Source organism: Phlebotomus papatasi, chromosome 3, assembly GCF_024763615.1.
Source record: "Phlebotomus papatasi isolate M1 chromosome 3, Ppap_2.1, whole genome shotgun sequence".
In the NCBI taxonomy this organism is placed as follows: Eukaryota; Metazoa; Arthropoda; class Insecta; order Diptera; family Psychodidae; genus Phlebotomus; species Phlebotomus papatasi.
In genome coordinates, this window is record NC_077224.1 from 75,403,677 (window position 1) to 75,422,564 (window position 18,888).

Below are 18,888 nucleotides of genomic sequence, written 5' to 3' on the forward strand. Positions count from 1 at the left end.
GAAAAACACAATAAATTGACTGTTGTTTATTCGTTTTGTTAAACATTTATATCATATTTCTGGCAAATTTTAGTTAAATTAAGTGCTAATCTTTATTGTTAACGGTATATAAAGTTTTCAAATGAAATAATTACCTATTTCGTGAACAAAAAAGGGTTTTTCTGAAGTGTCTGCAAATGCTTCAATAGAAAACTCCGGAAATATGATTTTTTTTGGACAGATTTTCTTATTGTTTTAGATGGGAAAGGAGAAAAGACCAGGAACAAGTACAAATCCTGCACTCACGAGCAACTCAACAATCACTGTTTGTCTCCAATTAGAAAATTTCCTTGTCTCCATTTGGATTAAATTTGTTTCCAATAGAAGCATTTTGCACTTGTGTGTTTTTCTTGTATTTAAGAAGTTATCAAATTATATTTGAAGACTTTTCACTAAACAGTAACATTCTAGAAGAGTGAAGGAGCAAATTTATGTAATTCTCTTCAGAAAAAAATTGAACTTAATGTTTTGAATCTTCTGTCAAAGTTAAAGCGTCTGGAAATGGTTTTTAATTAGGAGATTTACCCTATTAGAATAAATTCGTTTAGAAAATTTTATTACAATTATAAGGCATGTTGTGATTAAGCCGTTAATGGATTTTAGAACCTTGAACACTTTCAAATACGCAATATTTTGTTTCACTGGTTTTTCATTTCGACATTCCATATTTAATTTATATTGTAATTAAGTGTTTTTTAGTTCATATAATTTTTCAATTTCTTTAATTTTCATGAAAATTATTATTCCATCAAAGACCTGAAGCGATGTATATTCACGGAAGAATCCAGATTTGTCGGTTTTTGGCACATCAATCGCACTAAAATACATTCTCACGATATGAAATAAATATTATTTAGCTTTCAAAATTTTTTTTACCGGTGAAGAATGCGGAGGAGTGGCTCCAAGAATGGTGTAAATTTTTCTTCCAAATTAAGATCGATTTGTTAGCAATACCTCTTAAATTTTTGTTATAAAGATTTTCTGTGAGAATGTGTGACCTCATCTGGCTATTACGTCTATATGAGATTGGCAAAAGAGTGAGGGAATTACTCACAAATACACTCAGAGAAATTACTTTGGCTCCATTCTTCAGTTTATTTTCAACCGTCAGTGTGAAAAGTTGAGCACACGCGAGGCTCTCAGCTTTAGACGCATTATTGAATGACCTTTCACTGAGTAATAGAGTGATTCTTCCCAGAGGATTCAGTGGATAAGAATACAGAAGGAGAAGTGGGGGATATCCTCCGGTGATTTAGTGGTTATTTCGCGGGAGATTTCTCAACAAATCCCCGCCAAAACGGCACCATAGCGAAGACGCGCTTTTAAGATATTGAAGCGTGACGAGTGTACAATTGAATTAGCATACTCTCAGCCTTGAAAATTGTGTGTGATTCTAGTGGAAAAATCAGGAAAAAGAAGTGTGCGTGAGGAAAAGTGTGTAAGGTGGATTTTTCCTCAATTTACCATCTCATATTCATCAATCGTGGAAACGTTGTTCCAGAAGCCACCACGTACGCAGAGAAAGTGCCTGAAGCAAAAGTATTTTGAAGGTAAGAGCCGTGAAGTTAAGCTTAGAAATTCAATAATATTATATTTTTTCTGGTTTTAAGATTGAAACAATACTAACCAAACCCATTTATTTTTCTTGGCACAGAGCCCACAAAAAATGCCCAGGACAATGTCATCTGAGTCAAAGAGACTCTTGAAAACACTCAGCATTGCTATTCTACTCCTATCACTTGCTGTCGCCGGAGACGCCAGGAAGACACCTGGTAGCTCGAGAAGAACTGGCTCAAGCAGTTCAAGTAGATCTAGACCGACTTACACTCAACCATCACGCTCTTCAAATTCCCATGCCGATCAGGCTAAACTCAGCTACCCATCGTACAATCAGCAGCCAAATCGGCCTCAACCCCAACCTTCAGCCCCAGTAGCTCATCCAGCTCCTGCTCAACCGTCTCAGAATATCGGTTGGAATACAAATACCCAACAAGGGAATACAGCAGGTGGCAGCAATAGGCCCATCGGATGGAATGTGGATCAACCAGCACAGAAGCAGAATATTGCTCCTGCAAATTCAGCCAATCCACCACCCTACTCAGCAGTACAGAACCATGGTCCACCTCCTCCATACTCAGCCCAGGCTCAACCAAACCCAGCCACTGGATATCATGCCCCACCACCGTACAGCCCTCAGGCAGGAGCACCCAATCAACCTCATTATGCAGGGGCTCCTCCACCGTATCAGCAACATCCAGGAGGATTTCCTCAACAAGGTGCCCCTCCAGGTAAGCAGAGTTCCCCATAAGGCCACAAAAACACCTACAAATGAGCAATTTAAAAACTCCGTCTGTACCTTGATTAAGGGGTCCGTCATTACGTGAATGAAGAAATTAAAAAGCAAAATTTATTTTTGCTAGAATTTTTAATGGTTCCGGTTGTTAAAAGTAATTTCAAATGAGTTCCCTGTAAAATATTACTCGAACAGAATTGATTAAACACTATCTTGATGCAAAAATACCGAATCAAAATACCAGGTATAAAACCTTAAAATTGATTTAGAATCTTACAAAGCATAATTCACATGTATTTAAATACTTATTTAATCCCATAAAATATTTTATTTCTACTGCTTTCTTTAAATGGGAGGAGCTTTGAAAGTTTTAAAGTTTACTCGCAGAACGCAATAAAACTAATGGGATAGACTTTTGTGGGATTCTAATGCTTAACACTCAAAATATTTAATCAGTTGAACTAAAGTCAAGTGAGAAATTTCAATAATAGTAAATTGTATAATCTCTTCACTGAGTGAGAGAAATTCGAAAAAGTTAAAATAACATTCCGGAAATGTTAATTTTACCCTGCAATATTGATCCAAAATCGGTGTAAATATTACCCTTTTTAGGTATATTAGGGGTTAAAGTTACACTCTTTCATGTAAATTTTACCCTTAAAAATGTGTAAAATTTACATTAAAAAATGTTGATATATTTTTACATCTAAAAAGTGTTAAAGTTCTGAGGAAAAAAAGTTAATCGCACCCTTTTTTTCTCAGTGTTGGTGATTTAGAATTAGCTTTAATTATTTTTCGGTGTTTTCTTTATTCACTTTTAGAAAAAATTGCAACGCCTGGAAACTAAGTTAGATTTAAAAAAAAATCTTTATTTTGAATTTTCATCTTGAAAAACCAACAGAACAAGGAGACAACAAAGGCCGAAAATTTGAGTTGATATTGCGTTATTCAATGTGATTCTAAAACATTATAGACGTGAAATTATTTTAATGCAGTAAGAGAAAATCTACACGGTAAAAAATTTCGGCACATATTTGTTCCAAAAATTAGCTCGTCCACGGACACCACAATTTTTGGCATAATTTTGTTCACTTTACGAGACTCAAAAAGATACCCAATATTAGTAACGAATTTGTTCCAAAATGTAGCTCGTCCACGGACACCGAATATTTTTGGAATAAATTTGTATCTTATAGAAGAAACAAAAAAATACCCAATATTAGTAATGAATTTGTTCCAATAAATAGCTCGTCTAGTATAAAATCGTATCCCTCCTCCTCTCACACTCAGTCACCCGTCACCGAAGCGAAGAGGACGCCAAATCTGTGGCAATTTTCGTGCTACATGGTTCCACTTTTTTAATTCGATACTCCCTTCCCCTCCTGCTGCCAGCACTCGCATATGATTTCGTCATGCACGCGTCTGTATAAAACACTCTTAAGTTGATTTTTATTTGATGTTCCTTATGAACTTTCGCCACCGAAATCCATCTCGACTGAAGTATAGGATTTAACTGTAAGACAACAGCTTTTACACGAATTTTTTCCCGATAATGGGAACAAAAAGATTCCCCATATAAGTAACAATTTCGTTCCAAAATTACCTCGTCCACGGGCATCAAAAATTTTTGGAACAAATATGTTACAAATGTAGGAATAATAATGTTATAAAAAATATGTACCAATTTGTTCCTGATAGTGGGAACAAAACAGCCGAGTGCAACAAATTCTGTTCCAAATTTCAGGAACAAATTTGTATAAAACGAAATCAATTCATATTTGTAGACATTCCAATGTATCAAATCGGTTCCAAAAGAAAACTAACGAAATTGTAACTGCATTTCTTAACAAAACTATAAAGAAAACTTTTTGGAACAAAAAAAAAACTTTTCTAGGTGCAAATCGATTCCAAAAAAATTTGTTCCAAGGAAAACTTGTTCTAATATTTTGGTTAGTGTCCAAAAGTTTTTACCGTATACGGGTAACTCATTTCGGGGAACTCAGATCAGTCTGTCCGGAAAGCATATGGTTAGTACGTGAGAACTCGAAAAAACTGCGAAATTTAGGAACTTCGGACATATTATAAATTCATAAATTCGGGAACTGAAAATTTGGATTACAGTGATTACACATGAGTTACCTTAGTTATACCCCTTGTGCAAAAGTACCTGAACCTTAAGCTTGGAAAGCTTGAAAAGCTGATGAAAACAACAATATTAAAATTCTTCACTGAAAGTCAAAGATTAAGATTGTATACAACCAAAATTGAATGCATTATTGTTGTGGGAAGCAGATCAAGATCTTACGAAGCAAAGAAAACAAATGTGTGACCTTCAGTTCCTTGGTTAAATGCAACAGAATATGTAAAGGAAGCAGCATCTTTGCACATCTATTACAGCTGCATTACTTATTATTTCAACTTTAACACTCTACATAGCAACTAGTAGAATAAGAAAACAAAAACTTCTCAAGAGAAACCTATCTTGCTTATTTTTCATTTTTTTTTGAATAAAACGAACCTCATTATTTGATTAGATCAGAAAAACACAGCTTAATGCAATCTTGAGTAATAGTATTAAAGTCTCTTAGTTAGGTACAGAATTTTAATAATGTCTAAATTTAATACATTAGAAGCAAGAATTTAAATCAAGCTGATTTTAGTCGTCAATGTGACAAATAAAAATAATAATAATAACGTTGGCACAGCTTTCTATAAAGGGAGTTAGGAATTCCCGCAAGGGGAGTTCGGAACATCCATTATTTTTTGCTATACAGGGATGGAGTTGTCAGTCCCATGCCCCGTGGAATCAAGTGCAGTGAAGCTCACTGGATGCAATCCGAACACCTTTAACGCCAGAAAAATTCCTGGTGACTCAAAGGGGATTCGAACTCGGGACACTTGCATCATAGAGTGAGTGCTTTACCACTAGAACCATTGAGTGCCCTGTTACAGTGGGAGGTTTTAAAAAGTCTTACAATTTTATAGAATGTTTTAAGTTCTTCAAGTTAACGCTACGAATACAGGGGTGAATAAATGTATTCAGAGACTGAACTGGGAGTAATGCCCTAGACACACTTACGACTTAAGCCGAGAGACGACTTAGTGGAAAATGATGGAAATGTAGTTTAATCATTATTTCTGATATAATTACGCTAAGCTATCTCTCGGCTAATCCTCAGGTCTGTCAAGGCCCTAAGGCGGTCTTCAGATTAGGGTTTTAGTTCAGTTCTCGAAGGTCGAAAAATCCCAAAAGACTGTTTTATTGATTTTAGCTGAGATTCTTTTTTCAAAATATATAACACATATCATTTGCCCTTAATAATCCAATCCTATGTTAAAATTTTCCAAAAAAATTTAGTAATAAGAAATTAGAGCAGTTAGTCCTTATAAATACAAGACGTATGGCTAAGTCTTAGGTCTAAAGCCTGTGTAACAGGTGAGCTGATCTGTACCGATCAACCGTTCTGATCGACGTCGTGCGGTCTCCAAGATTGGCTGATTAGTGAACAGTGAATGGCAGACCTGTGTGCTTTCTCTATAGAGATACATTACCCAAAAAATTGGCCTAATTTTAGAATTCCGAAAAAAAATCTTTAATAGAATTTCAAGCCAAAATCTTTCATATTACCAAAATTGATTTATATTATGAATCACATCTAACAAAAGCAAGCGCAAGCTTATCACATCTAAGTCAATACCCAAGCAAAAATTTGATAAATATTTAATGTTGTTTTCTGATCTTTAACCAGAATATCACACATAATTTTAAGTCATCAAATCCTCTCAATTCCGAAAACTCATCTACAATGCTATTCATACAAATAAAACCTCGATAAGAAAAATTCAGTAAATTTTGACCGAAATATTCAAAGTCTTATCTTCAAGTTGCGTACACTGTTTTTAAAATAACTGACCCCTGTGACCATTCATCACCTTGGGTATCAAAAGCAAACAATGTATCACGTGGAGTTTGCTTTAACCATTAAAGCCATATCGATTCATATGATGCAAAAAGCAAAATGATTCATGAAAGTTACATTTTCTTAGGAAATGTGCAAATAGATTCAGTGAGATCCATTTCTCTTTCTCCCTTTCGAATTGTTTTACTGAAACGCAAAACTTATACGAATGTTTTCAATTAAAACATTATGGAATTTGCAGATCAAATGTCAACATTTGAACCGTGATAATAAATTAAGCCTAATAGTCGAAAATGCCGCAGTTGGAGGCTGTAGAATTTTTCAAAAGCGTTCAGAATTTTAATAATAAATCAATTCACGGTTTGATTACACTTTTCATCTGCATGAGAATTTATTTGCTGGAAATGATGAAAATGAAATTGCTGGTTTGAACTGAGATGTTCCATGTGATAATTCAATTCATGGTGGTTTAGCTCATGGTGTCACCTTCGATCAAGAGACATTTACCTACTGCAAATTATCGCAATTATTCAGAATATTCACCGCGAAATGTAAAAATCCCCGTAATTTTTCAAAATCAATGCCAACAATATTTTTTAACACTTTTAACATTTATTTTATTGCTTCTGCAAAAAGTTTATTCCTACTATATTTATCTCTATTTAATATTTGTTTTTAATTCTTTCCTTCTGTTTAATTGACGACGGAAACAATGGATTCCGTGGTTTTTATCTATTACTGCAATTTTTATATCCATTCTGATGAGGTAGAAAAACACACCCTGACACATTTTCTTGAATTCCATCTCCATTGTCCATTTGTATTGATTTTTCTCATGAAGCTGCTTGTTTTTGCGTCACAAATGAGTCAATGTGTCCAAAATTAAATGACATGGAGAATGACGCACTACGAAAGCGAAAAAAAGTAAAGGCAATCTTATATGAGAAATTAGCGCTCGAAAGGTCACATGATGGAAATGGTAATTGAAAAACACAATTGGTTTACTTTCGAAAATTTGAAAATTAAAAAATCTGCAATTTTTTATTGTTTAATGCAATAAATTTATCTATAATTTGTACTTCTTTTTAGCCCTGTTAGTAGTCTTTCTGTCTATGCTTGAATTTAATGCTTGAAGATCAAAAAAGAAAACAAAAATAATTGAACATCAAAAATTTAAAAATGCTAGGGGAAGACTTTCAGACTTTGTCCAAAATCTGGTTTCGAACACTTCGTATTTTTTCCATGTTCTGTTAATAGGGGAAAGTACTCTCCCTTCGAACTTTCATGCTTTCGAATAATGTGAATTTTCTTTTATTTTCCTAAGAGACTTATGCCCTAGACACACTAACGACTTAAGCCGAGAGACGACTTAGTGGAAAATGATTGAAATGTAGTTTAACCATTATTTCTAATTATAATTAAGCTAAGCCGTCTCTCGGCTGATCCTCTGGTCTTTCATTGCTCTTACACATTTCCATTAAATATTAGTTAGCTTATGATCAATTTTATTGATAATTACGTGATAATTGTATGTAAATGTCTTAGGAAAAATAAAAGAAAATTCACATTATTCGAAGGCATGAACATTCGAAGAGAGAGTACTTTCCCCTACGCATTCCACTTCATCAGTTTAATCCGCAATTCCCCAGGAAAAATAGGAAGTAGGGGAAAGTACTCTCCTTTCGAACGTTCATATGCCTTCCAATAATGTGAGTTTATTTTATGTTTCCCTAGAGATTTACACATAATTATCACGCAATTGTAAATAATTAATAATAAGCTAACTTTTAATTTAAAAAAAAATGTGTAAGTGTCTAAGGAGAATTAAAAGAAAATTCACATTATTCAACGGCATGAACGTTCGAAGGGAGAGTACAAAAATCATGGCAAAATCTTTTTGGTCAGTAAAAAACTCAAATTGGTCAATAATAAATAAAATTTGGTCAGTATAAAATAAAAATTTGGTCAGTCAAAAATCAATTTCGGTCGGAGAAAAATCAAATTTTGTCAGTAAAAAGTCAAATTTGGCCAGTAATTTTTTTTTAAATCAGTAAAATGTGAAATTTAATCAGTGAATAATAATTTAGTCAATGTAAAACTAAAAGGAAATCAATAAAAGTTAAAACTTTGCATATCCTAATAAAAAGTATTGCATATTTCGTATTGCGGAAACTTCGTATTTTAGTACATTTCCTATTTTACCATTTCGTATTTCATATTTCGTCTTTCCTAAATTTTGTACAAAAATTAAACAGGTGCTACTCATAACTCTCCAAAGCACAGAAAATTTCCCTTTGCCTCAACAGGCGATACAAATAACTTCCCGAAGCACAGAAAACTTTATTTTTTACTGACCAAGTTCTTTATTTTTTACTGACCATTTTTTATATTTTACCGATCAAATTTCATTTTTTACTGATCAATTTTGTTTTTTCACTGACCAAATTTGATTTTCTACTGACCAAATTTGACTTTTTACCGACCAAATTTGACTTTTCTCCGATCGAATTTGATTTTTTACTGACCAAATTTGATTTTTTACTGATCAAAATATAGGCTGATAAAATTTGATTTTTTATTGACCAGATTCTTTATTTTTTACTGACCATATTTTAATTTTTACTGACGGTATTTTATTTTTTACTGACCGTATTTGATTTTTTACTGACCTAATTTAATTTTTTACCGATTTTTTAAGTTTTTTACTGACCATTTTTAATATTTTACTGACCATATTTAATTTTTAACTGACCACATTTGATTTTTTACTGACCAAATTTAATTTTTTTACTGACCAAAAAGTCGCAGCCAAAAATCATCTGATAATTGCTAAAATTTAGATAACGACTTGTCTCCACTTCGCCATTTCATCCTTTCTTAAACTAGATAAAATTTCTATTGGATAAAACAGCTTTAAAAAATATTTAAAAATGCATTCTTGTTAAAATAGATAAAAATAGTCTGCCACACCAAATACACACCAAACCAATCACAACAATCATGGTTATTGCATTTGTCGATTTCCTGGTTAGGGCAGAATCACATTGATAGTCAAATTCTCACCGTCACCGTCAAAGCCTCACCGTATTTCGTTAATTTTCACATTTTCTTTACAATTCTTACGGAAATTCTCAATTACCGTATTACCTTATCTCATACTCGGTGACACTATGTGAAAATAATATAAGAAAACTGAAGAAATAAAACGAAAATGTGATAAACGTTGAGCAAAAAAAAAACTGTACGAAAAATTGTAGCTAAAAAATCTTACAGTTTTTTTTGCTCACCGTTTGTCACATTTTTATTTTATTTATTCAATTTTCTTATATTATTTTCACCTAGTGCCACTGAGTATGAGATAAGGTAATACGGTAATTGAAAATTTGAGTAAGAATTGCTATGAAAATGCGTAAATCAAAGAAATACGGCGAGCATTTTACTGTTAATGTGATTCTGCCCTTAATCATAAATTTAAACATAGTAAAAACGAATTATCTCGTACACCATTTTGTTTAACTCCGAAACACTTTTCTTCCTTTTAAGCAGTGAGACAAAATTATCTTTATAAAATATATTAACCAATAACTAATCGAAAACTTATCTGGTTACGCTCGTGAAATACCTTAGGTTTCATTGCACCGTTTTCAAGTAATTAAATCTTTAAATTAGTTAACCCGGCCAGTTGGTTTACGCCAGTAACCGAAGTTTAGATACAAGACTTAATGCAACAAGTAAAATCGTAACCAACTTTTTCATTCATTTTAGCTGGTGGCTATCCACATCAACCGGGTTATGGTCAGCCTGGCTATGGTCAGCCTGGCTATGGCCAACCTGGATACGGTCAACCCGGTTATGGTCAACCTGGATATGGTCAATCTGGCTATCCTCAGCAAGGCTATCCCGGTCAACCTGGCCAACCTGTTGTAAATAACTACTATGGAAACCAAGGATCATCCGGTAGTTCAGGATGGCAAACGGCAGCTTTAGCTGGGGTTGGTGGTCTTGCTCTGTACGGTGCACTCAAACCTAGTGAACACAACACCATCGTCATCAATAATGGAACACAAGCTCCTGCTCCTGCTGCTCCGGGTGAAGCTCCGGCAAATGGAACAGTTCCAGCAGCTCCTGTTAACGGAGCTCCACCAGTAAATGTGTCTGATCCAGCCTACACGGCTCCTTTGGCACCTTATCCAGGAGGAATCGATTGTACTCCCTATTGGAATCAGATGAATCAGATGAACCAGATGAATCAGATGAATCAAACGAATCAGATGAATCAGAACTCGACGTCAACGTCTACGTCAATGTCCACTGCAGCTCCTACTACAACTGGCGAAATGTCGACAACTGAGGGAGTCACAGCCACAACAGAAGTGGTAAATTGTACGGGGGACAACTGCACAACGACAACTGTTGCCACAGAACTTCCAACAACAACTCCAGTTCCTCTGGCTATTCCTCCAGAGTGCATGTATCCTCAGCAGCATCAGATGGTCAATGGTGCTCCTATTCCTCCATGGACGGCAACCTACAATCCTCAAGCTCCTGGACAGCCTCCTTACCAAGCTCCCGCAGATCCATATAATCATCCCCCGCCCCCAGCTTCGTCATTCCAGAACCAACCTATCCAAACACAGCAAACCCAACAATCCCAACCTGTTAGTTCATCAGTGTCTAAGACTTTCTCTAGCGCTCTCATAACCACAGTCACAATTTTTGCTGGTATACTCATCCAAATATAATCCAAGGAAGCAGTAAACTCAAATACAAAGAGTCTGAATTCATCCAAAGGCCCACACGTGATCCAAAATTTGATCTGAAATTTATTAAAGTGTCTTATCTTGGAATTACTAAATTTGCCACTGCAAGGTGAAGGCACTGTGAGTGACTTAGTGTACACTTTAAAAAGAGCTGTTAAACTTTTATGAGAAGTACAGAATTTAGTTTATAGATATTTGTGAAAACTACTTTTTTTTTTTAAAAAGCTGTGCAAAAACTGTATTTGACATGTATATTATATGATTGTCTCAAAATATTCAAGTATCTGAGTGAATAAAAACAGCCTTTCCAACAATTTTATAAAAATTTTATTTAACAAATTTGTTATTCTGAAACGGTGATGAACGGTTATCTTCCACAAGTCGGGTACTCTGAAGGTTTTTCGACGATTAGCAAAATCTCAGGTTTCCATAAAATCTGAAAAACTCAATATTATTTTCTTTGACGAATGGGCTCATTAGACAATTATCTTCACTTACACGTGGCATAATATTTGCATAAGATATATTTTATGGGAAAACCATCGAACTCTGCAAATTGCGTGAAGCTGGAAAAGGCCTTAGAAGTGCGTTGAATTGCGCAATTTCTTTTAACCACTCATGCGAGAGACACATTCAGTTTGTAAAAAAAACAACTTCCTCATTTTTTTTTTGGTCAAGCTGTATAGTTTTGCATTGAAATTTAAATTTTGATGTTTATTCAATATGAAAAATAAAATTAATTTACCAAAAATAATATATTACGAATTCTAAAATTAGCTAAAGATGCGGTGGTTATTATATGATGCAGTACTCCATTAGAAAATCTGACACTTCTTCATAAATTCTTCGTAGATCTATTCCATTATTAACAAATTAAGTATATATCGCTCCTTGGAAACTACAAGGGGCCAACTAATTTTCGGCCATTTTCAGGAGGCAGCATGAAAGATTCAACTTTGTGTAAATAAGTATCTCAATTTAATGACTGAACAAAAACAATTTATTTATTTTCTATTTGTATAAGCACTAATATAAACATCGAAACTTTTATATTTTTACCTTTCAAAATAAGTTTTTTAATGAGTTAGTCCCTTGTAGTTCTAAATAATGTGCAAATTTTCCTGAAATTAGAATGACAAGGGATCAACTTGCTTGAGTTAGTCCCCTGTTACACAAAAATTTGAACGATGAATATATTTTGCGCCCCTTTACTTCAAACAAAATTATACAAGTAATCAAAGCGATTAAAATTTTGAAAAACTTTTCTAATAACGAAAATTAATTACGTATATCATATGAAAATTTATTAAATTGTCTTTCTAAGTGCATTAGAATCTCAAAATTGCAAAAAGTGAGTTGTAATTTCCAAGGAGCGATATATAAGAAAAAATAAATTCGATTCAATACTTATTTTACCTCAAAATGAGAAAAGATTTCAAGTTGGAGAATTCTTGGTACTTAAGTTCACTGAAAACAGTGTGGAATGGAACAATCGATATAAACTGGACTTTAATTCAAAATTTAGTTACAAACATAATTTCTTAATGCAAACTTAAAGGAAGTGTTCAGAAACAAAACGATACCGTAGATAAGGAGAATTTGATTTCCGAGTGTGACATTATCCCATTGCTTTTGGTAAGTTTTTCTTTAGGGGAAACTGGGGCACCACCATACACAGGGTAGCACCAAACACTAATTTTTATTTCTAAACTACTTGGACTATCTCGACCATTTCTTCTGTGGACAAGCATACCTATAATGCCTATAAATTTCTATAACTCTTGTCTTCTCAAGTCGAAAATCCAAATAAAAAATCGTAGTGTTTGGTGGTGCCCCAGTTTCCCCTAATTCTTGATCCTAAGGATGATCTTCAGCGAACCGATCTATAATGTCCGATTAATGGAAGTGCTTACTAATTCTTGTTTTATGGCGTCAACACACTGGAAGCAATTTTCGTAAAAAATTGCCTTTCAAAAAATTGACGATTCTACCTTTAATGATAGGGGATATTTTCTTTATTTTTTTTTATTTAAAAATATTGCTTGTGTAGAGACCATTTTAGAATTAAAGTAAAGCTTGAACAGCAGAGTGTTATAGAATGCTTATATCCCAATTATGACCCTATTTGCAGTCATATCAATAGCAGCACATATATCAATTTAATTACTTTTCTAAGTTATTTTTTAAAACTTAGTATCACCTCGTATTCTTAAAATCTAAAGTTTATCTAAACTTCCAAAATTGAAATAATAGTATAACTACTTTTTGGATCTCATATTACGAGCCCAGAGATGAAAAGATGATTAAAGATTAAAGGTATCTCCTTATGGTCTATAAGAATCTCTCTTCACATTAATATTCTTTTTTTTACTAAGGTCCTCTCCTACCCATGGAAAAAATAATTTAGAAAACACATAGATGATACAGGTTTATTAAAATTTTATAATGTAATTGAGAGGTATTCTATTTAGGCAGACATTTCAGTTCGCCATCCCGGTTTTTAATTCGTTATTAAAGGTATGTATGACAAAATCCTCCAATAAGCAATTTCCGTAGTAAAAATCAGTAATTTTCGTAGTCTATATCCATCATTATTGTACAAAAACTATTAATTTAAGTAATTCTAATCTTAAAAAGTTTATGTTAAAATTAAATTAATTTAACACTGTAACTCTGCATAGGCATTTTGAGGCTAGGGAAAAGCGCGCTACCTTCGGACGACTGAAACTTCGGACAATTCAATTTTTTTTCTCCATGTTCCATATGGATTTCACCTATAGCTATTTTATTAAAATTTATTCGACAACCTATTGAAATATAATAATATAATTGGCCACAGGCATTTACAACGCATTGAAAAAAATGATTTGTGTAAAGCATAAATCGTCCTAAGGTAGCGCGCTTTTTCCTATATGCTTTTTTTGTATACTTTCAAAACAAAATCTTTAATGGATCATTATTATGAATTTTTTTTTGGATTTTTTTTCATGTAAAAGAAAAATAAATGAATTTCATTTAAATATAGTGAAAAAACTAAAAAGCGATTTATCCATCAGACTTTTGAGTATTAAAACAGTATTTCGTCAAGTCTTAATCGATCGAAGTTTTTTTTTAACCAAATGAATCGTTAATAATAGGGAACTTCGTATTCTTTCAAAAGAGCCATATTAATAGTAAGTAAACTAAATAGTATTTTATGTAGGGGAGACTGGGGCAAAAACTTGTCAAAACGCATATTTAATTCTTTTACGAGCTCTATGAGAAAACTTAAACGTTTTATAATGAGTATATTCTTATAGGAAATTTACTGCTCTACAACATTGCAGAAGACTATTTTCCTCTATCTCGAAAGAAATGTGACTTTCGAATCATTTTCTAAAAGTCGATTTTGTTTAGATTCTTAAAATTGTTGGGGCAAATTTTGTCAGTCTTCGGATAATTTGTGACGTTTTACTGTAACAAACGTTAAAAATATCAAATAGACATATTTTTTTAGGAAACTTATTCCTCTACAACTTTGTCGCAGATAATTTTTCCCAGTCTCAACGAGAAATTAATGTGCTTAAATTGATCTAATCAGTATTGATATTTTCTGTAAGCCAAATATGCCAAAAATAGGGCTCAAAATTTCATTATTGTTTTATTTTACATAATCCTTCATCGAATCCCTTGAATCTTTGTAAGTTTAAGAAGTTTCATGAAGGCTATCTATAATAAAAATTTCAAGCCTAAGTCTATTTTATTTTAGAAAATAGTGAATATTGAACTGTTCGTGTTGACAAATTTTGCCCCAGTCTCCCCTACTTCCACTTATTGTTTTTCTGATGATTTTTGAATAGCCCTTAACCCTCTAAGGACGATAAGGTAAACACAACTTTAGAAGGCCATAGGACAAATTTCATTTTTGGGTCACCGGTGACTCAATCGTCCTTAAAGGGTTAATGTAATATTTATAATGTTTATCGAATGTTTTCTTATGTAAAAGTAAAGTTCATTTAAAATATCTTAAAATTATTTTTTGCATTGTAAAATTTTACTATTTTTCATGGTATTTATTTGCCTTTCCGTCTTAACAATAAACCCCCACCAATTACCTTTGAAGTTTAACTTTGTACGGTATTATTACAATTGTCTTACTTAGGATATAAAATTTAGTAATAACACTGTTCCTTCTGCAAAAATTTGGGAATTACTGAAAATTTCTGTTGAAGCAATTTTCGAGATAGAAAATGTAGAATTCGTTTTATAGGGGAGAGCCGGTTTGTTTGAGAGACTTTTCTTTATATTTTGACACTAAGTCATTATTTTTAGCATATAAACTTCATTAAAATATTTCATTAACTTCATTAATATTAAAATAATCTAAAAGAAGAGAATATTTCATAGCGATATATGTTGTTTTGATTTTTATTAGCAAAAGCCAAAGTCTGAAAATAAATTTAAATGTTCTAAATGACCCAGTTTTTTCTACTTCAAGTGTGAAAACTTTTTCTAACATTTACTAAACCTATAAATTTTCTGAGAATTTTCAAGCCACAAGATTACAGCACAGATGTTTTCATCTTTGCTTCACAATCTTGTCAATTGTTATTTAACCCCTTGAACTTTCACAAAAACAGCTATCACGTGCTTGAGATAATTTTTGAATCATTTTCCGAAAATTCTGGGCAAAAAATGCTAATTAGAGTAGTATTGTGATTTCATTTTATTAACATGGAGAGGGGTCTTTTTCTATAAAATTGGCAGACGACAAAAAGTTGTTAAATATACTCACATTTGCGGAATGAACTTTCAAATTGAACGTAAAGTATATTGTCCGGAAAAGTGTTAAAATTTTCTGTTGAGCATAGAGAAAGGTTGGTTCGTTGACTTTCGAGACCCAATCTCCAAATTCTGGCTGTGAAATCAATTTTGGATAGGAGGAGCAATTGAGCATTAATAATCTGTATTTATTTTTTCAATATTTTATTTCATATCTTTTTTCACTTCCAACCAACCAACATAGATTTCGTAACTTATTGAATACATAATATTAAATAACATTTTAGAAATATTTACACAAAACAGGGTTTTTTTCTTGTTTTATTGATAAAACTGTAAAATGACTGTGAAATTGAGGGTAAAACCTGTCTACAAAACTAATTTTTTTATCTGTTAGAGCTTTGGTGATTTTATTTCATCTGCTACATATTTTTTTCAAAGTCATATTCACAGCAAGGCACTAAAATGTTTTGTGTTTATTTTTTGTGTGAGTTAAAAAAGAAGTATATTTTGCAAATATTAAAAATCTCCACTAAATTCGAGAGATTCCCCAAATACATTCTCATCATTGTATATTCTTTCACTGGAAATATATCTATATCCAAAAACTCCCAATAAATGCATTTAAGCAATTTCCATCAATCCATTGCAAAAACTAAGACAATATTCACTAAAAATAATTGTCTAGGTGTTTGAAAAAATTAGCAGAAGTAACACTTAGAAAAAGAGGAATGAAATTGGTGGGATTTTTATCTAGTTAAAACAATTTTCTACGCAAAAAACTCAATGGCCTCAAACTAATTTGTCTTGGTAATCTTATGGAAACTAGTGAATACAATTAAACTCCACCCAAAAGATATTTTCTATTTCGTTTTCAATAAACATTGAGAAAATTCTTCGCATCTTGTTGGACCCATAAAACCTGGTTTTTCGATTTTTTTCGATATATATAATATAATTCATTATTAACTTATTTTTATTAAATCTAAACACACGCACACGTGCATAAATTCATAAATCTTTTTATATAAATATTTTTTTTTATCATTTCTCGATAAATATACAAATCTGTTTCAATAATATATTTTTTAAATATTTTCCTACATATATATTTGATGTATATGTATATCTGATGTCTGCACTTGGTTATTTTTCATCTAGTATCATCTATAAAATATATTTGTAAATATAACACTCAATATGAATAAATATTGGAATATTCTACAATTTCACTGCAAATCTTCTTTTGTTGTCTACATTAATATCAATCCCTTCAATCACACATTTAAGTAAGTACATTAAAAAAAACCGCCTCCGTATAATATTTATTAGGTTTCTATTAAAATATGTTATTTCTCCAAATCCTCCCCCCAAAAAACTGTAAAGAATGCAACATTCTTAATTTATTTTTCTTCAGTTTTTTTTTCTCAATAATTAATATAATTTTTTTCATTTCATTTTTTATTTTAATTGAAAATAGTCAATTTTTCAATTTTAACCATATCAGGAAATTAGCATAATTGAAAATGATGTCAATGAGATCACTTAATTTATTAATGACTTAATGTTTTTTGTTAAAATTTTCTATTAAATTTTAGTGTTTTTTTCTATAACAATTTTAATTACAGAACCATATATTTCTTACAAATGGTAAAATGTGTAAGATTTATATTATCTATTCTTTTGGAAAATATAACGCTTTTGAAGCTTGAGAGTTTTTTTTATTAAATAAAAAATTAACAAAGAAAATAAAACAATCTTGATGCTTTCACTTCTTTATATTGTATTTACTTTTTTTTATTAAAAATTCACTTGGAAAATTGACAGAACTTTGGTAAAAATCGTGGTGCAAAAAAATATTTTAAAAAAAGTTTTAAAATAAGCATTAAAATTCGTTAAAACGTATCAAGAAACGCTGATAATGCAGCCTGACTTCAATAGCGACAACGCATAAATCATATTCCAGCAGTTGTCTACATTAGTTATATTTACTAGTTCAATCTTTCAAAATTTTCACAGTTTCTTTTTGAAATATTTAAATCCTCGAGAACTGGGCTAAACCTTTAATCTGAAGAGCGCCATATGCCGTAGACAGACTTATACGGGCTTCAGACCTGAGACTTAGCCATATGGCTTAACTGCTCTAATTTTTCAACAATCAAGATTTTTTTGAAAAATGTACCTTAAATTCAGAAGAAGCAATAAAATTGGTTGCTATTTAGGATTTTGAGATCTTCGGGAACTGGGCCAAACCTCTAGTCTGAAGACCATTTTACGGTTTAAGCCGAGAAACAGCTTAGTTAGTTTGAAACTGATGGGAATGTAGCCTGATCATTATTCTGATTATAATTACTTTAAGTCGTCTCTCGCCTTAAACCGTAGAGCGGTCTTCAGTCTAGAGGTTTAGGTCAGTTCCCGAAAGTCTGAAAGTCCTTATTAACGAAGAATTGTATTGATGTTTGAATCCTAATAGGTCACTTATCTTTAACCCTTTAAGGACGATTGGAACACCGGTGTTCCATAAAGAAAATATTTTTTCCTGACTACCCAAAGTTATTTTTTTCTTATGTTTGTACATAATTACAAAGTAGAAGGTTGAAGGAATATACGATATTTTTTGCAAGTTTACAGCTATTTGCTATATAACAAATTTATAAGCTAAAAAATCACAAATTTTTAAATTCCTATATATTGAAAATTGATTTTAATTATTTTTTATAGTTTAAAATTTTTTAAGCAAAACCGTTTTGGAACGAGAAACTGCAATACTCAAACATAATATTTTTTATTAGAGTAAAAATTATCTGTTATTGGTATCGTCAGGAAAATTACTTAAATTTTTGAGCTATTTTTGTCCCTATCTTGAGCAAAAAAATACACTAAATCAGTCTCTGTTGGCTTTACGAAGGTTAGATGTGCGACGCTTCACAAGTTTTGTTTATTGTTTTCATTTTTATTGCTGATTTTCGATCAGCGAAGACTGTCTCGTCGTTAAAGGGTTAATAATCCGATCCTCCGTTAAATATTTCCAAAAAGTCGTGGGTGATAAGAAATTACAACAGTTAAGCCATATGGCTAAGCCTTAGGTCTGAATCCCGTAGGTCTGTCCAACATA

At 32.2% G+C, this 18,888-nt stretch overlaps 1 protein-coding gene across 1 annotated transcript; it reads left to right on the forward strand.

Moving 5' to 3' along the window:
• The first annotated feature begins 807 nt into the window (after positions 1–807).
• LOC129805792 (trithorax group protein osa-like) lies at positions 808–11,326 on the forward strand. Its single transcript, XM_055853945.1, has 3 exons — positions 808–1,589; positions 1,694–2,327; positions 10,018–11,326. Exons 2-3 carry the CDS (start codon positions 1,706–1,708, stop codon positions 10,992–10,994), a joined length of 1,599 nt encoding a protein of 532 aa, XP_055709920.1. The 5' UTR covers positions 808–1,589; positions 1,694–1,705; the 3' UTR covers positions 10,995–11,326.
• Positions 11,327–18,888: the final 7,562 nt, after the last annotated feature.

Coding starts and splice junctions, on each gene's coding strand:
- LOC129805792 (XM_055853945.1), top strand. CDS start 1,706: ATGCCCAGGACAATGTCATCTGAGTCAAAGAGACTCTTGAAAACACTC. Junction 2,328..10,017: donor TCAACAAGGTGCCCCTCCAG/GTAAGCAGAGTT, acceptor CATTCATTTTAG/CTGGTGGCTATCCACATCAA.